Genomic DNA, 24,984 nt, shown 5'->3' on the forward strand with positions numbered 1-24,984 from the left:
TTTAGAGAGAATGTATTCATCATCCTTAATATAAAATTGAAATGAAATGTATGTGGCATCAATTTATTCGTGATGTGATTAGTCGAATCTATCATAAGCACGAAAATATATGCAAACCCTATGTTCAGGCGCGCGCGCAAATTCAAATTCTAGTTTTCAGTAAAAGATCCACTGAAATCTGGCAAGAGCTTAGTAAATTTGAATAAGTCCATAGATTTCATTCTAACAATAATTCTATTATTCTATAATATCAAATTTATGATTAAGTTGAAATTGTTCAGTATCGAAATTATTAAATAAAAAAAATGATATATGATTGGTTAATGTTTAAAATTAAAGTGCGCGCACAGTGTACAATTTAGAATGATAATCTTCAGTAAAAGTTACAAATAGTTACGAAATTTATTGTTTGACTAAGTATGCAAAATCCATTAAAATCAAGAAATAGTATTTTTCCATATTTCTTTTCGACAACAACTTTTCAGCGTGGATCGTAGCAAAAATATAATACAGTAAAATGTAAATAGTATATTACACCTCTAGGGAAGAAAAGTAAGAAATGTCTCAGAGCACATGCAATCAACAAACATGTGATCTTAGGCTTTCTTATTTACTTCCCGAGGAGTGTATACTATTTTTTTCCCCGACGAAGGCGTAAAGCGGAAACTTCGTTTAGCGAAGCGGGGCTAAAGTTGACGCTTTACGCCTGAAGGGGAAAAAAAGATATAACAGTCGAGTGTAACTTTGTAGGTATCTCAATGGCGGCGCTACTATATGATCCTCTAAAACTTGGAAAATGAGTGTCGTTACTGTCGTTTATTTTCAATTAAGGGGGAACACCACTGTGACAGGGAAAATAAAGGTATTTGGTGTTCCTCCTTAAGAAGAATAAGCCATCGAAAAATTTAATTTCAGAAAATAGAATTAAACACTTTATTCGATGCAATTACTTAATTTCACCATTTTTTATTTTTTTTAATAGAATTTTTTAAATGAAGAAAAATATTTACTTGAGTCAAAATAGTTTTGTTTTTTTATTTTCAAATGAATTGGTGCAGAAACAATAGTGGTAATATTTTAGCCACTGCCTATCACAGGAACCATTTTCAAAAGTTCAATATATATGTATAGTAGTGCAAAAATATTTTTGAATATTATCCATCATTTAATACATAAATTATATAGTAATATAAATTACAAATTGAATAACATCAATTGTTAGAAATAAAACTTACAGACTAAAATTAAATAATAAAAGCAGAATATCGACATTGGCGCTGCGAGATGCATATTCCTCCTCTAGTAGTCCATGCACTTCAAACCACCCGTTTTCCCCTTCGCACTCCAACAGGCAATTGTCGGATACGGCGCGTGCCAACCTCGTGCAATTCCCCTACTCTAACCACTCCCCCAACGTGTTGCAGCTTCACCCTTTTCGCAAACGCACGCTCATCGTTTACATCACTCTCTTCCTTTTTCTCTTTCGTTTTCCTGGCTCTCTTCCTTCAAATAAAATCTCAGTGCTTCTCCCACTATTATGCACTTTGCACTTGTTGCATTACTACCGAGCGCATGCTCTCTTAAATCATCCAGGTAAAAAAGTTAACAGTTTCACAGAAGCACTAAGTGCATAGTTTGCTGTTGGAAGTAAGCCAATTTTCATTCTTATTCAATTTAAAGTCCATTCATTCGGCTGATATCATATCGTATTACATAATTGGTTGATACTGTTGATTTATATTCTATATTTCAATAAAAGAAAATTTTCATCTATCGTTTCATGTAAATAATTTTATGTAAAAATTACGTTTTGCACGCACTGATAAAAAAGTTAACTTGATTCAAGAAACATATTTTTTTCAAAATGATGTTCTTTGGTTCAAGATTTTTTTCTTAAATCAAATTAACTTTTTTAACAGTGTGGTATTCAAATTTCTAATATATAAAGAAAAATTCTTTACCACTGACTGTAAATACAATCGTACATTTATAATCGAATGTTGATCCGACCTAGGTACAAAGAAATGAAACAAATTATTTTCTTGATTTTTTGACAACAGAACATCGATATCCACTTTCATTGAGGTAAATGAAAAAATAAATAGCTTTATTTAACTTGAGTAGAAAAAAATTTCAATTAATTCAGCCAATTTTCAGATAACAATATGCATTCAATAATTATCGAGACAAAATGGTCTTAAAAGGAATATTGTTGGTTGTATAATTAATTATAATTTTGTATGTTAGTAAATTATGGTTATATAACAATCACGGTAAATTTTGGAATAGCTATAAAAACCCGAGTAAAAATGAAATTATTATTTTTTACGAAAAAATCACAAATTTTGTTCAACTGCCGCACCACCACTGCACCAATTCTAAATCATACCTACAATTTCACAAAAAATGGCATCATAATTAATTTATTAGGCAATAATTAATTATTAAACAACCTGACGAGAAATTTTAATGTAAGTTCATTGTTCAACCTCCTTTTATTCATATGCCTAATATTCAAACAAGAAAAATTTTTTTAATCAGGCAGAAGTTCTGCGGAATTATTGATTTTTTTAGTCGTAATGTTGATATAGATTTTTAATTTCGTCCTCGGGTTGAATAGAATCAGCACGCCTATCGAAATACCCTGAAAGAATTTTTGAAATCAAACTGCGATGGGATTCGAACCTGAGTCGTCAGCATGAAAGTCTCGAACATTATCAACTGCGTTGCAAGCCGTAAGATAACTAAGTAAATGTAGTTTAACATTTGAATAATCAAGAAATATTTTATTTCAATATATACCACCAAACGACGGTTGTGCAGCAGTGGTGCGGCTGTCGTGCGGCGAATAAAAATATCTTTACTTGTCACTGCGGTGGTGCGGCGATAGTGCGGCGAATAGATAAATTCTTTACGTGTCACGACGGTGATGCGGCACTTGTAAAATAATCAAAATTGTCACGGCTGTAGTGCAACGGTGGTGCGGCAGAATTCTGTTTTTACTCGGGTAACAAATAAAAAGATTCTAAACTTAAAAAATTTTTGCATTTAAAATTGAGTTTTAGGAGAAATCGAAGCATTCGTTTTATTTTATGATGAGGATTGTTAATATTAAAATAAAAATAGAGACAGTATAAGGAAAAATAACATATTAAATATTTTCAACAATTAAAAATACTAATTACATTAATAGTTTAATTACATGATAAAAAAAATCAAAAATTATCTCTGTCTCTTTTTTTCTAACGTGACATTACATAGGTAAATCTACTATATGAATCAAACGGAGATTTTGCATTTGACATTTGACACTTGTAGTATAGAGAGTACACTATCGTAAGTCGAAAAAATTTTGTTAATGAAAGTACTTTATTTTGTTAAGAATAATTAATTTTAATAAGTTTAAATTCGAATTTGAAATGAAAAATTAAAAACAAAAAAATCAGTATATCAGAATTTCTGTTCAAAGTCAAATAAACTATTAAATTTATGTTGAAAAAAGAAAATACTTTGATCGAGAAAATTTTCTTACATTTTTTGTAATTATCGAGAGTATAATTTTTTTGCCTGAAGAACTGGTCGAATCGATTAAAATAACTTTCATTTAGTTCAAACAAAGCTACTTGTTCATTCATTTATTATAATGAAGTTAGCTGTTATGATATTCCTTTGTGTTCTTTTTTTATAAAAGAAATCTTTGCCAATCAAAAAATTTTATTTATATTGAGTTTATTTTATCAATAAGAAAAGACGAATCAAGTTATTTTTTTTTTTAATTCTCCCTTCATATAGTCTTGATGATTGAAACCGTTTTTTACTTGTGGTAACAACAGTTTCCATTTATTTCTTATACTGTAAATCGAAAATTAAAAATCAGATTTCGCGTTATCAAATGATAATTTTCATAAAAGCACTCTAATAAGAGATATCGAATATCAGAGCCTTTTTTTTTTAATTTTTATTCGTTTAAAATAAATTAATAAACCTGCCGTACCAGGAAATGCCTCTTAATAATAATTGATATTTTGGAGTATACCATACTCTGTATGTTTTATGTATCAAGCGTAGTTAACGAATATTGAACAACATAATGTTGGTGTGCATCACATCACATTTCATTCATGTCTATAATTTCACTAAGTGCGTAAATTGGATTCGATTAAAACAAAATTGCCTCAAGTTTTGATAAGGTAGTCGTTTAAACGGGCACTTTTTATCGATTCATTTTAAAATCGAAACCTCTGCATATATTTACAAGAATTATGATTATGTAAAATGCACATAAAATCCTTGCATCACGTTTTGTTTATCTTTACGCAAAGAAAGGATAGTAATTGTTCCTTTTTTATTTTAATTTCCAACTATCTCCACCAAAACTTTTTTGTAGTAAAAACAAGAGCAAAAATTGCAACAAGAATGATTAATTTTTATTTTTTCATTCTTCTGTTTTTTCAATCGAATAATCGATCTTGATTAATTGAAATAAATGAATAATTTTTAGTAAAACATTATTTCACTGTATGAATACGCAAATGTGCATGACTCTCTAATGCTTTGTATGATGAGAAAAGTTGTTGTGTTGTACGTAAATATTTATAACAAGATTAAAGAAATAATAGCGGCTTTGTTAGTGACCAGTTTAATCGTTGAAGCTTCATCTAGCTCGATGAGTATATTGCCTGCGGTGTAATACTAAGAGCAAACGAAAAAGTAGATCAGTAGGTTCTAAATACTAAGAGTCGAGATTTTTAAAGCCCTTGTATGTAGTTTACTTTATTTCGTTGTAATCCACCTGAAAAGAAAACAATACGGTATGCATGAATTGAAACAGGATAAAAAATTAGATCAAGCTCCTCATCTTCATTTCTAAAAACGTTTGTGCAAAAGAAATCTATTTTTTTTTTTTTCTATTATTGTTTGTTCTTCTGTTATTTCACGTGTCAACGCGCTAGAATATAGACAGTTCGTTCTTCAAAAGAATATAATATATATAATCTTATAGTCGTGTAAGACAGCTGATCTTTAAAGATATTTAAATTTTACTCATAATATCAATGATACGTAAGCCGTAGGCTTAGTTTAATTTACATTTTAGCTGATGTAAGTACAGAGTATAGTAAAAAGAATATTACCAGAATAACTTAGTCTATTATTTTAGCGTTGGCTTTATTTATGATCAAGAAGAAATGTCAAGTCAGGATGAAGTATTCTCTGGGTAGAAAATAACGTTGCTACCCACGATAACTACGAGTAAATATTGTTGACACTTTCATTGTTTTTATTGAAGTTATTACATATTAGTTTTATGGAATCAAATTTTTTCTATTCACAGGAGAAACTTGCCCTCCAGTTTTATAAAATTGAATTGTTTTAACTTTTGTTAAAACACAATCATAAAATTATTATCATTGCAAATTTAATAAACTGGTACTTGGGGGAGTGCTTTAATTTAAAATATTGTCGTGTGACAATTTTGTGAAATGAAATCGTTTTAATACATTAAGTTCATACACAGAAAGAAAAAGTTCTTGACTGGAGAACAAAATTCTTGGCTCAATAAAATTTTTGGGTGCCTGAAGAAAGACCGAAGTTGTGTTGGCCGAAGTAAAAATTTTTCTTGAAATTCTATTCTTGGTAGAAGTAATTTTTTCTCAGTTCTAATTATCATGAATACTTGATACAATAAATTTCTATATCTGACCAAGATTTTTAGATACTTTAGGGAAGCAGCGGCACCTACTTCAGCTGAGAAAAAAATTTTCTCTCCTTGAGAAAATTTTTCTCTTGAATATTTGATGCTCATTTTATATTATTTTAGCGTGCAATTATACATATTGAATGAAAAAAAATTATTCAATATTATTTGATCTTTCCATTTGACATGTCAGTCAATAAAAATATTAATGAAAATTTACTATCAAGATATTTAATTTTATGGAGCAAGAGAGAAATTTTCTTAAAACAAGAAAATTTAATTCTATTAAGAACAAAATTTTTTGGAGCAAGAGGCTGAATTTTTTCAAAACAAGAAGATTTTCTTGACTTAAACAAATTTTCTTGGATCAAGATACGTATTTCTTAAAGCAAGAGAATTAATTTGTTGGAATAAGTGAAATTTCTTGTGTCAAAAAAAAATTTTTTTTTCGTTCAAGAAAATAATTAGGAAAAAAAATATTTTCTTGGCTCAAGTGAACCTTTTTTCTGTGTATGAATATGGATGTCTAAATAGTTTGAGAATTGACATTATAAGATTATTGTATTTTTTAATTCATTTCACCTCTTGAAAAATATTAATGAACAGTCTACGGTTGATATGTAACAGAACCTCCCAAGTAACGACAAGGTAGAAAAAAATTTACACCATCAAAATCCAAAAATGTTTCCGACTGTTGAGAAAAAATTTTTTTTTCAGTTACCATTCGCTCTCTTCTATTTTTGATCGTCTTCACCTTTCAATAGCAAAATGGGTATTATAAAATTTTAATGAACTTTCAAAAATGTATACGTAGATTGAATGTAAAATCTTAATATCAGTAAACCGACGACTCATTGCAATGCGGATTATATACATTTATTACATACTTCTTAACATGTATTTTTAGGAACAAAAAACATACTTTTTTCGCATGAGTTGCAAGAATGTAATTACCAAGTATATTGAAAGTATAAACAACTACATACGAAAAATTGAAATCTTATCTGCAGGTGATATAATGAAAGCCGTTTGAGCGTCTGTTAATTATCGCGAAATTAAAGTACGCTGACGTGCAATAATTATTATTATCTTGGTTTTGTTGAGTCCATTTTTCTTCTCTCTTATACATGCACAAATACATGTATACATTTTTAAAACGTCTGGGCCACACTATCTTTGTTCCGCTGTAACTAAAAATACTCCCAGGGCAATCGTAAACTTTAGCTTCATTCTGAAAAACAACACTTGAGAAGTTAAGAATAATAAAGAAAAGAAAGTTCTGGTAAGGCGCGATTTTTCAGGTGCATCAATCTCAAAGCAACCGACACCTGCCTGTTAACATTAAGTACGCGTCGCTAAAAATTAACGTAATAAGATTTCACGTTTTAAATGATGCACCTGGTTTAATCTCAAGTCTCAACTTTAATCATTTTTTAAACAATAAATTATTTACGTAATTATTATTTATTGTCGACGAGCTGTTATCCTCTCATTTATATTTTGATTAATCATAATATTTAAATAATAATTATAATCAAAATTAGCCATAAGTATTAATAGCACGGACGATAATCAATTATGGGCATCCGATATTCGTAAATTAATTTTATTAAAAAAGCTAATTTTCATGCACTAATTGAATCGGCAAAAACTTACTGAGTTGATGTATTTTGACACGACATTTATTGATCATAAATTGGCGTCTTAAGGGCCTACAAAAATCCAGTTGAAAAATAATCAAAGGGCTCTATGTTGTCTTGCGATGAGGATAAGACTTGGACGAAGATTGGAAGTGACTTTACAACCACGAAGACAGCTAAAATGGCTGTGTATAAAAAGAAATTGAACGGGTTTTTCAGTGAATCGAAATTACGCAAAAGGGCATGGAGTACAGAAAGGTCTGATAAGGGTAATGTTTAACGGCAATTCTGCTTAATTGGCATGACCAAGACTTACAGAGGAGACAATGTAAAGATCAAGAAGCTGACTTCAAATACTCATTGTGGCACCTGGCCACATCAGTGATCTGTATCTGTTATTTATTTTTTTTTTTTTTTTTAAGATCAATGCACGGAAAAAAAATAGGGGCTGCCACATGCGACATTCCTGTGGCTGCTAAATGATTTTCATGTTACAGCATCAGGAAAATCCTGTGGTAGCAACATGAAAAGATCATGTGGCTGCCACATGATTTTTACGTGTCAGCAACATGATTTTCATGTGGGAGGCAATAGTAATGCAAACGAAATAATAATAATAAAAATAATCGTATATTTTAATCTAGTTAAACAATTTTAACAGTAATGAAGAATTTTCTTAGATTGAAAATAATTAAACAATTCGAAATTAATAAAAAAATTGTTGATATCATCATGGCTCCAAGTCTTCTTCGAAACAATGCTGTAACTTTGGTTGATCTGGTTGCAAATTATAATGGGTAATATTTGAACTTCGTAGACAACTTAACCATAAAGTCGCATAATACGACCCATTATGGCCGACTTTTACTTCGTAATTGACCTTCGGTCCATCAGTACAGGATGAGGTGTGAATCTAAGAATTCCTAATTGTTTGATTATTTTCGATCTGGAAAAATTCTTCAGTAGTATTAAAATTGATTTTAAAAAAATTATTTTTTTCGTCACTATTTTTTTTTTTTTGAGTGCTCCATTATGCCCCACATATTACATATTGGTCCAAAATATCATAAAAACATTATACAAGTCATAACATGACGGAAAATGAAAAAAAAATTTCTACCTAATTTTTGAGGGAGGGGGTTTGTGCCCCAGGTTTCCCTACATATTTGAAAATACGTTTATTTTATACTATCTTTACACTTATAACATAACGTGTATTGATGTTTTTATTGTGACTGGTGTTTCGAGCCTTAGTTACGATCAAAACAATAATAAACCCCCGTGAAAAAATTTTCTGGTAAGGCTTGAATATGCCCATACATAATTTTTTCTTTTCACGCAGCCTGATATAACTATAAATATACCGAGTCAATAAAACAGAAATAATTTATTTTTCGTACAATCATGAGGAAAATGTTCAAATAGAGTCGAGAATACTGTATGAGACACAACTGATTAGTACCAGCGCACGACTCAGTAATGAGTAGACAGTAGCCCTAGTAGCAATGAAATCGAGTTTTTAGCCAGTAATCAGCCAGTTCAAGTAGACTTTAACCAAAAACTAGTCAGTATAATATCGAGTTTCTATCAGGTAACTTGCCAGTTTCAAAAAAGATCCATTAAAACATGGCCACTTTGAAAAATTTGTCAATTTTGAATTGAAAGTTTTGAAGTTATCAAAATTCTCAGTCGATCAGGAATAGGAAAAGATTGGTTTAATAAAATTAACAATAGAATTTAATGTAAATCAACAATTGATAAAAAATCAATAATTAAATAAACATTCATTTCTATACCAATGTTTACGACTTAGTTATAGGTGGCGCGATTTCTAGTTTTTACTCGATATCTCCGGCCAGTTATTGATTTAAATCGAGTGAAAACTTGATTATTTCTACTAGAAAGCCAGTAGTTTTCCTACAGCCCTTTATACTGTCCCAAGCACTTGAACTTAATTCTCTTCCAAAACACTATTTTGTACTGTACAGACAGTAGAAAATGTTGTTTATTTGTGTTAAATACGGTCGGTGTTCAAAATTTTTTGTGTGCAAATAACATAAAGTGTGTTGCTTTGTTGTTGAATTCCACCACAAATATTAGGTCGACTGTAATTAACACAAAAATTATATTGATTTTACACAAAATTTTTTACCATGCAAAATAGTAATCAATGCTGTTTTTTTTCTTTGTGTAATAACATCAGAAAAATTTTTGCCATGAACTAGACTAAAATCAGTGTTTGTCACTCGTTACACTTTAAAGATCGTTGTTGAATTTTGAATGTTTCTTAAACTGCAAATATTTGATTAATTTATAAATGATTACCATGATTAACTTTGTAAAATAAGTGGCAAGGTTATGAAAGGTGGCGCTGAAGCCATGAATAGCAATTTTTTCGATTCTCGATAATTCAATGTAAAGGGATTTTATCTTTGCAACTCTTTTAAAGTTATCGATTCAAAAAGAACTTAACTAAACAAAAAAAGTAATCAATTTTAAAAACTTTAATTCAAATTTTTTCATTTCTCCCAAATAAACTTACTGATAACAGAGTAATTCGAAAAGAAGAGCACTCGGACTAGCTCACTGGTCAGGCGTGGGTTCGAATCCCAAACTGGTCTAGAAACCATCTTGGTTGATATTCGACCCTTGCCGGGTAGATTAAGATTTTCACAACTCAAAAAGACCCCAACGTACCACTCCCGACAGTTAAAGTCGGCAATATGACCATAGCAGTTAAAACCGACTCTCAATAATAATTAATTAAAAAAATAATTTTTATTTTTATGTGATATATGTTCAAACTAAAAATTTGAATAGCGCGCTGCAGGCGCCGTAATTTTAACCAATGATGAATCATGTTTTTTTCGAGTTTCGACAATTGACTAACTTGAAATTCTTATGTATTTTTATTTTAGGGATGACTTTAAACAACTGATGAACATAGAAAAATTACAACCCCTCTTAAAAATAATTAAAAAAATAGTCAGAAACACCACATATACGTATATGACCTATAAATAATGATTTATTGAAAACTCAAATTCTCAGAATAGCTAAAATAACGTCTTTTTTATTGTTTTCTTTCCTTCCTTTATCTTGTCCTAACGGTACATCAAATAAACACGATAAAAGTACAAAACTACTTATCGGATGTTCGATAGGTTTTTTGTAAGAATAGAAAATCGCTGAAAAATCTTTTTAAATCTCATCCGTTTTCTCCACAAAAGACTTTCTTTCATTATAGCCTGTGTAAAAACTATTGTATGCCAGTTACCGAGAACTGTATTTCGATACTAGCTTGTGCTTCGCAATGCCAATGGATATTATTAAATAGAGTAAAATGCTCTCAAAAATTTATGTTTCTTATAGCAAAAAATATACTATTTGTATCCCTCTCCCTCAAACTCTTTCCCTTACTTTAACCTGTATAGTCCTTCCACTAATCCTAAGTAATTATTCCTATTTTCAGAAATAACACAGACTTACCGATTTCTCCAGTTATCCAGTTGAACAATCGTTGGAGGTAAGTTTCCTAGATGTATTAATAAAAAAAAAGTCGGAACACGGTTGACCCTACAGGCCATCTCTGGAATTTTTCGCTATTTAACGAGTTCGAAGCGCTCGAGGAATTATCTATTCCAAAGTTTTGAGCTCTTCAAGCTCAAAAACACAGCTTTTGTCATTTTTCAAGCTGTTCGAACCCTTATAATTTTTTTTTAACATTTAAATTGAATTTATTCGAAAAAAACATTTTTTTCAAAATGTTTCGTCAACGATATCTCATAAACGGATGAATTGATATTGAATCTTCCAACGACATCCGACGTCATTTTCAAGGTTAAGAGATGATTAGGTTTTAGAATTAGGTATCGATACTGATAAAAAAATATCTTCATTCAAGAAAAATATTCTTGCTCCAAGAAAATTATTTTGAAGAGAGCTAGTTGTCTTACTTCAAGAAATTCTTGTCTTGATTTCATGTTTCTTGGAGTAAGAGATCTAATCACTACGGTCGATAACATTTTTACTTGGTTCAAGACGATATTATCTTCGATCGATACAAGTGAATTCTTTATTCAAAAACGATTCTCTTCAATGAAGAATAATTTTATTTCATTTCAATAATTATTGATTTTTAATTCAAGAACAAATTTTTTTATTTATAATGTTATAACTTTAAGTCTTTCATAGCAGTGTCACGAATGTTGGATAGGACTGGCGAGCATGCGCGTAGTACTGACAACCATTTGAGACAAATAAATCTCGGATTGAACTGAGTTCAACGAAGATTGTACCCACTACAATCTATAAAGAAGTAGTTACCATCTGTAAATTTTTTTCACTATAGATGAAACTAGGTTCCATCCGAGATGGAAACCAGTTAAATCTTGTTTTTTCTGTGTAATGAATTTTCACTATTTTGATGTACAATGTACATCACCGATAAACATAGCACTACCTACTAGTGGAAATCTACTGATTCGATTTGAGAGAGTAAAAGCATAAACCAGCCAAATATACTGTTAAAAAAAAATCAGAGAGTGTAATTCGAATTTTTCCACACCGAAAAAAAAATCATCTACCTCGTGATGGTAAAATATTATCAGCTATTCCAGATAACAATGAATTTAATTCTGCGATGATAATAGTTATCATTAGGCCACGGGTTTGCCTTCGATTTTTATCTATAACATCGATGTCAAGAATAATAAAATTATCATAAAATGCTGATCGTGTAGTGTAATAGAAAAATAAGATACTCATTGAAAAAAAAAAAAAAAAAAAAAAATTAAAACTTTTTCGTATCAATCAATCCAAAAGGGTTTGTTGTTTGAAAATTCAAGACAAATCCACCATTCAAATCATTTTTTTTTCTAATTGTCTTGTTTTTTGCCAAATAGATTTAGCATCCCAAACAGCTATCTAACTCTACTGAGAAAGCAGTTTGTTTGATTTAAATTCGTAAATTTATTTAAAATAACTTAAAAATGCACATTTAATATAACCAAATTTGTTTCATTTAAATTTGGATTATTTTGAACTAAATAATATTTTTTTTTTTTGGTTTATTTGATTGAAATCACCCATTTATGTCATTCAAATAAGATTTTAATACCTTTTTCGTTGCCTGTTATTATTGAGTAATTTTGTATATGTACATAAACTTTTGATGAATTTAATAATGGAAAAGAAAATTATCAAAATCCAATGCAAATCTAATAATTTTTGTTTATTAGAAGATACCCCAATATAAATTATATGAATGAACTCATCCTCATTGCTTTCATAACCCTAAAAATATGACAGGTATTATTTACTATATTACAGAATATGACTTCTTTATCGACATTCAAATATCACATTTGTTTATGGTTAACAAATCTGATTTGACTGAAATATATGATTTTAAAGTATTGAAGAAATATTTGTTAATTTTAAATAAATAACTATTTCATTCAAATAAATACACTAAATAAACCATATCTTTGTCTCAAATAAAAACATTTAATTATATCAAATTAGTGTTAGTTGGTGGTATTTAAATAAGAAATTTCTTTATATTATATGACTCTTATTTGATTCAAATAAATTGTTTTCTCAGTGTCGCTGCAGTTTGATAATAATCAATGAAAAACTAAACTAGCATTTTCTTCAATATTTAACAAGCATAATTACGTATGAGTATTTGTCATTCCACGAGCGTGTATGCGTTATTATTATTTTTTCTTTCACACACATCGCGTATTCATTTTTGTATATTCTATAATGCAAAAAATTAGAAAACGATCTGCCATCGAAAATTTGTTTCAAAAATCAAATAAGTATTATAAGTCGCACACAGAAAAAAAATTTACTTGAATGAAGCAAGTAATTTTGAAGAATTTTATCTTCTTGATTTGAGTAGAAAAATTCTTAAACTAAGAAATTTTTCTTGGCTTAAGTAAATTTTACTTAGTTCAAGAATTTTTTGTCTTGATTCAAGACAATGAAACTCTTCAAAATTATTTTCTTCGTTCGAAAATTTTTCTTTTGGTTCAAGTTAATTTTTTTTTCAGTGCACACTTTTGGAATTTCTAAACTTTTTTAATTTCGGACCGTGATCTTCAAACGAATGTAACTTAATAATAAACTTGATGCAGTTTCTTGATCGTGAAAGCAGCTAGGATAGCTTTTAAAAATCTCATAACATTGAAATTTGATGACAATTCAATTCTTAAAAGTCGGACTGAAAACAATAACTTGAAGCTGAAAAAAACAGTCTATTGAATTTCTCAAAAATTGATTTTTTACAATTATATTTGAAGTATTGAATCGATTCTTTATGAATTTAATCATAACAATTCTGACTAATCAAAGGATATCAATTTCTCAAATTGTACAAAATGTTTTATGTCTCATCAATTCTTTTATTGCAACACAAAATATAGTTATACGTATGGACATGTAATATGCCTCCTTCATAATTCATTTAAAAAAGCAATTTATCACTACGAAAATTGCAGTATTTTTCGTGCAACTCTTATCTTAAAACTGATATTCAAGATTTAGGGTGGATAGCTCAAAAATAAATAGTTTTCAGCAAAAGTAATTTTTTAAGCTTATAGAAAAGAAGCTAGCGTGCAAATACGGCCTCAAATTTCTAATCCAGTTTATTCAGAATAAAACAACATTAATAAACTACTATTTATTATCGAATTAAATGATGTAAGAGCTTATAAACAATTAAATATTGTGTTAAAAGTAAAAATGTTTGTTTTGAATTCACGCGAGTGCTTCTGAAGTAGAATAACTAAAACTTGATGGACTGAGTGCGTTCTCAGTGTGTTGCAATTTTTTTCCGGGTGCGTGGTCTTGCTATTGATTCCAGGACTCGCCCACTCACACTTTTTATCTTCTTTTTGTTCTCTCTTACTCTATTTTGTTCTGTTCACTTCCCCTCTAAACCAGCAACCAGCCCAACAGTTCTGGTTTTGTCCTTAAGGTACCTTCCACTTTTCCCTTTTACTATCTCTCACCCTCGACCCTCTGCACCCTATTCTCATACGCTACTGGCATTCAAGCCAACAACAGCGTTTATTTCTTACAGATAATTTTTTTTACTTACACGCATACTTATTTTTTCACTAAGAATCAGACCTAATCGTAGATTTTTCTTTCATTTCCTCTGTACAAATTATTTCTTATTTTTTTTTTGTCAGTGAGTTTCAATTTTGTTCACAGTCGGAATAATTGAAAAAAATATCATTTCCGAAAAGCGGATTAATCAATTTATAAAAATTAGATTTTAAAGGTCGAACATACTGAAGACAAGAAATAAATGGTGTACTTGAGCATAAATGTTGATTTCAAACGTAAAATATCTACTTGATGTCACCCTCGTCATCAAAAGCATCCCCTAAATGTGTACTCACCACCACGCTACTGGATGCCATCAAATTACTCTTGAACACTCCAAGACCAACGGTTGAAACTTCTTAAGTCAACGGGATTGCTTGATTGAATCATAATTAACAATCTACCGGTACAATTTATTATTTTACTTAAATTGAAAGAAAAATAAAATTATACAGAATTTTTTTAACGACTTTCAACTCATCACAACAGCTTTTAAAAATTTATGGTTAACTCTCATAAAATTCAATTGATTCTATACCACAAATATATATTTTTTTTCGGTCTATACTATTTTCTTGCGGCTATGCGCCATTATTTTGTATTTACGAGCTGCAAAACTATTAATTAGCTTAATAGAGTGCACAAAACACTATCAGAACCTACCCCAAATATCTTTATCCAGATTGGGTTATTGTTATTACAAAGTAAGTTGTAGTATTTAAAGTACAGGAAGCATATGTTGAAAAAAAAAAAATATAACTTTAAACTCATGACCTTGAAATCAACCAGATGCTCAGTTAATTATAACTAACAAGAAATGAATACAAAAGAGGATCAAATAATATTGAGTATTGACTAAAATGCATCGGTTTATTTTACTTGTATGAACAACTGTATACATATTTATTTCGATTACAAGTATTACTTAACCGTATTCATAAATGTACTAAAAAAAAATGCTCACTTTTAAATAATCGCTGGTTCGAAATTTTTTTTACTGTAAATTTAACTTGATCGTCAATAAAGCATACTTCATAACAATTTTAAAATTTTTAATAAAATATAATTTCCATTGCTGATTCTTAGAATAATAAAGAAAAAAAAAATTTTACGAGAAAAAAGAACAAAAGAATCGTAAAAAAAACGACATATTTGAAAGGGCTATTCTAGTTTAGAAATTCAAAATTATCAAAAAAAAAATTTTTTTTCATCTTAGAAGAATCTTTGCGTGAATCTAAGGGCCTTTATATTTACGCAGCGTGGATTTAAGGCCCTTACATTCACGCGGTGCGGATTTATCAGGACTTTTTTACGTGTGAATAGACATGTCCTTGCATCTTTTCAAAATTAAAAAATTCAAGATTATGATGTCTATAAAGTTAGCCTTCACACGGTCTAGTATTGTCAGCAGTATTTTGGAAATTAATTAAGCAATAACATCCTAGTAAAGCAACTAAGGACCAGTTTTTGAAACTATGTTTCTCTTTAAACAGAGTTTTTTCCTATGTTAACATAAAGGAAACAAAAGAAAATAAACTCGGTGTTAGTGAAAAACATCGTTTGAAAAACTCGCCATAATTAGCACGGAAAAAACATTAAAATTAGCACTAAAAATGAGTTTTGTTGCTTGAATAATTTCTAAAATACTGATACTGATGTTGGACGATGTTAATGCCAGCTTTACACACCTAAGATAGATAATGAATCCTTATAAGGATTTTTCAAGGTCTCAATTAATTAAAAAATTATAACTGTTTTTTGTGACTTGACCAGTACACCTATCCTATTGGAACTCTAATATTTAAGGGTATTTTTCTTAATTATTTCTTTTTTTAACACGTTTGACGTTACGTCTCAGGTTCAAATCAACCAATTCACTTGAAATTCGGTATGAACTTTTTTTATACTGAAAAAAATGATTTCTGCTTTACACGATACGATATTGCTACTGTTGTGATACATACGTTGCTATCTAGAGGATAGTGAAGTTAGGAAAACTGTATACAAATGATAGTAATACTATCGCGCATAGCACCTGAATGGTTTGTGACGGTTGTCATCCAGACTGCTACTCGTAGCTATACAAAATTAAAATAAAGATAATTTAATTCAAGAAACTTGCTTTACGTTGAGAAGTTAAAAATGATGTGCACTGAAAAAAAGTATGAGTTCCACACTTATAAATTTTAGTGATATTGCAATTCTTGGTATTGGGAATATTCTTATACAATGTTTGAGGCTCAACGCAATATTTTTAAGCACTACACTGAAATGCGTTTAAGTCATACACTTAAACCGAATTTTAGCGCCACCGCAAAAATCATAATAGCACTACATTCAAATCCTTACACTCATAAATTGATAGAATTAGAAAAGAAAGATTATGGGGAGAAATATTGCTACAGATTAAAAAAATGACAATAAACCCATTTATTTAAAAATTAATAAATAATTAATGATAATTATGATGTTAGTCACAAAGTAAAAAGCCTGTGTACGTGACAAGGTATATATTTACATTTATATAACTAGTTTTTAAAATCTTTAAAGATAAAATAATAATTTTAGCAAAGATTAGATCGTACAATTATAAATGATTTGTCAGAATTTTTTGTTATATAATGTAGCCGGAATTATGCAAATAATCTTTTTAACACTTTTAAAAACTATGAATAGGTTAAAGGTATAATATAATGACGGGGAAAAAAGAAGCGAAATACGCGCTAGGTCTTACGCGGGAACTTTTTTTATTTTACTCTCTGGACTTGCAATAGTATCATACGGAAAATATAAGTCACTCACTTAAACAGAGTATTGCGATAATACTTAAACTTTCTAATATCATATTCGCAATACCAATTCTTTAAAAAATTGTATACCAATAAGACTTGAACTTTTTTTTCAATATGCAGCCTCAAAAAATTTGCGTTTTGAAGCTTGTCATAATATTTGGCCCGACATACTTCCGTCAACTGATAATTCCATTATCGTCACTGCTCGTCAAATTTGTGGATTATTTCCGATCCTGACCTTCGACAACTAATCAATCAATAAAATCCTTATCAAGTTCTGACGTCACACGATTAAACATCTATGATACTTTAATTAAAGCAAATACTTTAATAAAACCATTGGAGCAATCGATGCATGCAAAAACTTTCCAAAGTGACCATTATAGGCAAAATTTATTATTTGTTTATTTATTTTTGGCTGTGCCAAATGCTTTGAGTTTAACCAGAATGTACATCAAGTGTATTTATTATGTGTTTTTATTTTTATTTATAAAGGTTTGAGCATGATAATATTTGTGGAATGAGCAATCGATTATGCTCTTGATTAAGCGTGAATATAATGTACCTTCTAGGTGATTGTCTTTTCTATGAGAAAATTCATGTCCATCTCGTCACAGTATTCTTGTCTTCTTACTCAAGTATAAAATTGCAACGAGGGACAATGTTGGACACTTTTTCGGCTGACTCTGCACTTTGTACTATGAGCACCTTCAGGATGCCTGGCTTTCACAAAAAGATCGTTCAGGGTGAAAACAAGTAGTCTATTTTTTGTCTCTTATATTATAAAGAAATTCTTCATCAAAGAATTTTTTAGCAGGAAGAGAAAAAGCGTTTCATTTATTTTTCATTTAAGCTGTCGGTAGTTTTTTCATTTTTATTGTTTTCAGTTTTATTCGATACATTTATCTAACATAAAATCTAGAAAAGATTGAAATATTTTTAAACAGCTTAATTTATTTTTTTTTTTTTTTTTATTATTTTTATTTATCACCCGTACCGAAGTACCAAAATTCTTGCATGTACCTTCTTTGTCCCTTCAAGGTGCAAACCGGGCTGTCATAAATGTCAAATAAATCTACTAGGTAAATAATAAGTGTATGAAAGCGTAAATTTTAAGTGCATTCAAGCTGATTTTAAAACCATGATAATCAAGTTTGTCAACTTTATGAGCCGTCATGGATTTTTGTACTTAATTTTCTGTCATCTTTTTACGGTAAATTCATTCCATATTAGGTTTGCAGTTAAACTTTAGCCATACAATACTATTTAAAATATAAAACTTTTAAAAAGACTTACTATATATTTGTATAGTATATATATTTTTTCATACCATATTTGAAACAGCAATTTTACATTTTAGTCATCTATTATAAATAAATTAAATAGCCTGCAGTTTTACTCACTAGCTTCAATAAAAAAAAAAAAAAAAAATAGCCAATTTTTAATAAAACCAATTTAGCTGAAAACATTTGATTTTTTTTTATACTAATACATAAAAAGCAAATTTTGATCAAATTTTTTCTACTAGCAGATGACTTATTTATTGAAAGCTATTTTTATTTGAGTAGGAAAATTCCTAAACTAGAACCTTTTTTCTTGGTTTCAAATTTTTTTTTCAGTACCTGAGATACCCACACTGGAAAAAAAAATTCTTGACTGGAGTGTAAATTTTCTTGGCTTAAAAAATATTAAGGAAGATTGAAAATTTTTTGAATTGAGTCGAAGTTTCTTGATCCAAGAAAAGTTCTAGCTCCAAAATAACTTTTGTCTTAAAATTTTCTTGGTGCAAGAAATTTTTTTTTTTGTGCAGAGGAAAATCCAAATTTTGACTCTTGTTATAATTTTTTTTTTTATTTTGTCGATATAATTCAGAACAATTTTTATTTCACAAATGGATTAATTTAGTCGTGAAATATAAATGATAGAAGTACGGATATGGCATTCCCATGTGCGTGTCAATTGAAATACCGCAATAGTGCGCAACGTGAGGTTTAACTCGAGAAAACATTAAATTTAATTCTTCCTTCGGCCAAAACTACTTTTGGTATTTCTTGTTAATCTCTTAGTTTAACTTAATTTTTTTTGTGTGAAAAAAAATGTTGCACTTGAAAATATACACAAAAAAAATTCCAGTATCATTGTAATGAAATAGCTATTTTCTTAAACTGAAAAATATTTCTCAGCTCTAAAAATAATTATTTTAGTAATTAATTTTCCTATCCAAATTTAATCGATTTCTTTTAATATTTTATAAACAAAATTCTTCTAAAAATCGCTTGCAATAAATCGCTTACTAATTATTCCGTATTTACTAACAAATGAAAAAAAAAAAAAAAAAAAAACGAATAGTCATTTAAAAAAATAATACCTACGAAACAGGAAGAATATTTTGTTATGGCTGGTGACGTGTTCGTAGTAGGAATGTAACTTGTTTTTTTTTTTTTTTGTTGCATACTTTATAATTCATAAGCAAATCAGGTACGTTGTAAAGATGTAAGTCCAGTAAAACCGGAAGAGAATATATAATATATAGTTGTATTTGTATGTTTAGTATCAAAGGTACCATGAGAATATCATACGGAAGCACTTGAAGTTTAGCAATAACAAGATAGATAATACAGAAGAGATAGAGATAGGATATCAAAAATAAAATATGTAGGGTATTCGGCCACCTTGGTTGAATTGTATCTTGTTCGTTAGATGATCACCGAGCTAGTTTGAGGGCGTCACCGCTTATTTGACCTGAGAATTCTTGGAAGTATATATCGAAAGGCTTAAAATTGTGGAACCGGCGCCTGAAGAGCCACAGCAACCGAGGTTACAATTTTTTTTTTTCCTATATTTTAACTGTTATATACATCAAGGGACATTCAATATTTGACGACTACTCTACTTTTAAAGACTTGCTCTAAAAATTTTTAACAGCGTATCACTAACTTTTTACGACTGTTGAAATCGGTTTAGAATTTATTTGTTTTATTTTTCTTACAAATGAGGAGTTGAGTTTCAAAGGGGTATGTTTTTATTTTTGATAAATCGAGACAAAAAACTGGTTCTCTAATTATAAATATTTTTATTGAACTTTTTTGATTTAGCTATAAAGTGCTATCGGTTATGAATATTAATATTTAAAAGTTAAAAAAACTGCTCTTTTAAAATATGAAAAGATACCCTTTTGAAAATCAGCTCCTCAAGTAAGAGTACATTTATAATTGTGTATTTTTTCTATTATAAATACCTTAAAAGTGAAATAATATTAATTTAAAAAAACCAAAAGCGGGAAATGAATAGGAAGAATGTGTGACAACGTTCACCCAATTGTATTATCTAATTTAGGCCCCCGATTTCCCAGTACAGCATCGATCTTGTTGGTCTCACTGTCGGATCTCTTAACAGAACTGAGAGATGATAGAAAGAGACCGAAGATAACTATGAAAGATACAGTGGGGATTGACCTTGTATCGGCGGTAGTGGGAAGTCCGCGTAACGTTTCGCTCCTCTACCAAATAAAAGTTCTGAGCAAGTGAGTGAGTCGTATGTCGTATCGGCTTTGGCCCATCGCCCATCATCAGTATCAGACTCTTGGCACACGGTGTGGGGGGTGGACGCCAAAGAGAGAGAAAAATAACGACTAGAAGCTGAGTTACCTACCGGCATCCGGCAGATGTCTCTGGTGGCGAGCAGCTTGATGACGTAGGCATTTTCCAATTCGCGCGGTCGCCCGTGGGTTTTTGAGCGCGCGCGTGATACGGACCAGAAACATATATCTCTATATAGAGAAAAAGAGAGAGAATGATTCTTTCGATACGATCCCGGGCGCCGTTTTTAGCAGTGGGGAACTCGCTGGTTCCAGCGGATGATGCCAATAGTGAGGGGTAGGGAATATAATCTAAGCTAGAGCTCACTACATCGCTTTACTTCCTCTATCTGTATGTAGTAAAACAGTGGGGATGATAGGATGATGGTGTCAAAGGGTAGGGATAGGCTGGGCGCGGCCTAAGGTACTCCGTTTCTCTGTTGTGGATCCTAAGATATATACATCATTATAACATATAACATACAATATCAATTTACCGCGCTTTCTCTATATTTATATTTATGCTAAAAAATATCATCACAGACAGCCAGGATGAAAATTCCCACATTGTCATTTTCCAATCCATCTTGTCTCTGAAAAAAATTAAAAAAAATTTTTTTTTTTTTTTTTACTTGTTTTTTATCCAGATAAAACAAAATTTTCATTGATCATTTAAAGAAAAATTTTACTACTCCGAAATTACAAACTACGTCGTAGGATTTAAAACGGGTGTAGTTGATAGTACACCACCACCATGTCCTTTTATTACCACCACCATGACTATAACTACCACCACGAATTACCATCGACGCCACCGCCCTGATAGTACGCACGCGTATATGCACATGACGCTTGTATTCTTCAATCCTCGGAGAAAATTAACGTTTTGCCAGTACCCAGTGCCAGTATCGTACAAAAGAAAATACGCGTCGCGTGCGCGCTCACCGCCACCTTCGTTTTTTCGGTCTCGGTCATTCTTTCTAAATTTACAGTATAAAAATCTAATTATCTATTACTTTATATATATTTTATTTGTCATCTTTAATATTAAAGATTGTGGTTGATATTTAACATCACAACATATTATATCCCGGTCCAAGAGATAACAAATATACAAAATAACAGCCAAGGTGTTGAATAAAATATCTCATCTATCAATCTTGTTGTATTAAGCGGAGGGTAAAAATAAAAAATAAAAAAAAATACAAAAGTCATCACGCGAAAACAATTACCGCATATTTGAACGTGTGGAACAAGAACACGAGCTACAACTATACTATATAGTTTTGATTTTGGCACGCGCCCGGGTTGCAAGACGGCGCCAACCAATTCACTGTCTTCGTCGTATCATTCTCATTCTTCATCCCCCTCTGTTACGCTTTCAAGTGCGTCAGTGTGTTTATTATGTTATTTAACTTCAGCTTCACTTTTATTTAAACTTTTATCAATCAGAGATACTTACAGCAAAACACTTGTTCTGGAACTTTATTTAACACAAGTTATGTCGTGCACTGGTACTTGAAACTTTCCCAGAGTAATCGTACAGTGCTGCTGTTTTTATTTTTTTTATTTTTTGATCTCAGGACTTGATACTTGAAAAGACAAATACCCGTAAGCATCTCAGTTTTTAAAAATAAATGGAGATAATTTGAAGTTAAAAAAAAAATTGGAGTAAATTATTTTATTTTCTGGAAAAATTTCATAAACAATTATTTATTAAAAATTAATAATAACAATTTAGTGAGTAATAATTATAAAAGTTTTATTAGTGAAGAAGGTGCTAAGGGAAGTTGGAAAGAATAATAGGATAAGTGTAACAAGAAGACTAGAATTGTGCGAAGAAGAGGAAGAAACCCGGCAGAAGGCAGAAGGCAGCAAGCAGAAGGGCGAGGGAGGCTCAAGGGAAGGAAAAGGGACTGCACGCGGTCGGGATACACTATTTTAAAGAGCTGGAGAGGGGCACTCAAGTAGGAGTGAGGACGCGCTACCATTCTCGTAACAACTGTCGCCGGTTGCTAAACCCGCGTGAGGACTGTGTTGCCAGTGGTGTACTCTCGTGTACGACTTGTATCGTTTTTTTTTTAGTTCGTGATTATTATTAAATATATTATATGTATATATAGATATACATTTATATTAATATATGATTTATCCGGTAAAAATATATATATACAGTGCTGATATATATATATCAATTATAAATGAGAAAAATTTATACAAACTGATATATATATACATATAAATATATATTTTTTTGACTGTAAACAGAATATTTTATTCTCCAAAAATTACTTTGGCTTTGTTACATCAGTGTCAATTGAAAACGGATAATCTCAGTGTGTACCAGTGTGTAAAATCTATCTACCTCATTCGTTAATTTTATTTAACGCTTATTTTATTATTATTATTATTATTTTTTTTTTTTTTTTTTATTAATTTTATTGGAACAAGCTTGCGAGAAAAATATATTTAACGAGAAGACTTGAAGAGAAAGATAAATATTAAATATATACATATGGATATTATATATAAATATATAATAAATGAATGAAAAAAAATATATAAATAATAATTTATAGTTTTACTGTGCTCGACAAGCTAGTTCTTGTAAATACGAGTTATTAATATTATTAATATTACTATTATTGTAATAAAAAGCGCCAGTTTGATTTTTAATATACGATTTTATTTGTGAATAATAATACATACGTTAGATATAATCATGTCTTTGGATAAATTCAGCGAAGGTGGAATGTTACAGAAGGAAATGGAACGTTTAGAAATAGAGGATAAAAATGGTGAAACCACAAGGTATTTCTTTTACAAATTTATCAATATTTATATTACTCAAATCCGCAAACATCTGACAATTCTTGGAATTTTTCCAACAAATTTATACTCAATTAAGCTTTTAATTTTTACATTTGAAATTTTTTTAAAAACAACTTAGTTGTAATAAAAATTGTAAGATGTTTGCTCATTTCAGTATCATCAATTTTATATACAAAGAATATTTAAATAATCAAGTGTTGATAGTTTTAAGTTGAAAAGACTTTATTGCTTTGAAATTGAATTAAATTTTATTTGCTCAATATTTTCATGTTAATTTGCTCCTAATCTCACTCGTAAAATATAACTATATACACACACGTATATTGGAAATACTTTGCCTAAGTAAATAGACAATACATAACTTGATAAGATATATTTAAAGAATAAAAAATTGACGTATGTTAAAAAAATTAAATTCATCGTTAAGAGTATCACAAATTAAATAAAAAATTCACCAACTTTTCAATAAATGAAATTAAAAATAAAACAAATTAATTGATGAAAAAAAAAATATCTTATCAGTTAAAAAAAAAAAATTTTACTATATCTCGGTTTCGTTATCATGAAAAATATTTCTAACGGCTTCTGATACACAAATGTACTCCGAATAATCTTGTATAGCTATAGTTCAATGTTTTTGGCGCGAGAGTATTCAATGAATTTAATAGGCTGATTAAAAAAAATTTACTTTTAATTTTAATATATATATATATATATATTTTAATATATAAATTTTCATAACTTTAACATAATATTAAAGGCATTGATGTATCGAGGATGTTAAAATGATAAAACCTAGGTAGTTTTTTTTATAAATAAATTAGGAGTCCGCCTGCGCACCGTAAGTAGGAATGACTCAGTAGAAGAAGGTGCCGATGGTAACTGTGTGAAATAAAACATAAAACAGCGTTAGCATGGGTGGTCACACACGCGTGTGTTGCATGGTCACCGAAAATAGATTATACATATATATATAACTTCACACACGTATAAATAATACCGGAAAATATAAAACCATATTTGTAGTCGCTAGATCCATGTTTCCTCAGACCCTTAGAACTTACTATCTACATACATATATATGATATCATATTTTAGTCTTCGTAAACTCAACTCCAAAACCGGAAATCACTAATTTCGACTCTAATGTACATTTTTTTAAAAAAATGTTTTTTATTTAAATTCTCACAATTGAAATTTGTAATTTCCCGCCCAATAATTTTGAAAAACTCAAATACACAGTTATTAGTAATTTTTATTTCGATTAAATTTAGTTTTAATGTTCATTGTCTTAAAACAAATTAAATTATTAAAATAAAAGTTAAAAAT

The 24,984-nt window shown here is 29.7% G+C and overlaps 1 protein-coding gene and 1 long non-coding RNA gene across 7 annotated transcripts in view; one reads left to right on the forward strand and one right to left on the reverse strand.

Moving 5' to 3' along the window:
• LOC141535091 (uncharacterized) overlaps nt 1–20,678 on the reverse strand; it is a 52,982-nt gene extending 32,304 nt beyond the window's left edge. Inside the window, exon 1 of the long non-coding RNA XR_012480547.1 lies at nt 20,485–20,678. This is a non-coding gene — a long non-coding RNA (uncharacterized LOC141535091). The remainder of the gene's footprint in view (nt 1–20,484) is intronic.
• Nucleotides 1–24,984, forward strand: part of Imp (IGF-II mRNA-binding protein) — a 130,558-nt gene that overhangs the window by 70,907 nt on the left and 34,667 nt on the right. The window contains exon 1 of one of the 6 annotated variants that reach the window (XM_074254878.1): nt 23,269–23,634. The exons of 4 other annotated variants lie outside the window; for them this stretch is intronic. In XM_074254878.1, the coding sequence (XP_074110979.1) occupies nt 23,546–23,634 (89 nt within the window). In that variant the 5' untranslated portion in view covers nt 23,269–23,545. Of the gene's footprint in view, nt 1–23,268; nt 23,635–24,984 lie in introns of those variants that run through there. One more of the 6 variants, XM_074254877.1, reaches the window with a different exon arrangement.

The sequence above is a fragment of the Cotesia typhae genome, unplaced genomic scaffold (assembly GCF_013202065.1).
Source record: "Cotesia typhae breed Kobodo isofemale line unplaced genomic scaffold, CoteBio_Ctyphae scaffold_13, whole genome shotgun sequence".
NCBI classification, from domain to species: Eukaryota; Metazoa; Arthropoda; class Insecta; order Hymenoptera; family Braconidae; genus Cotesia; species Cotesia typhae.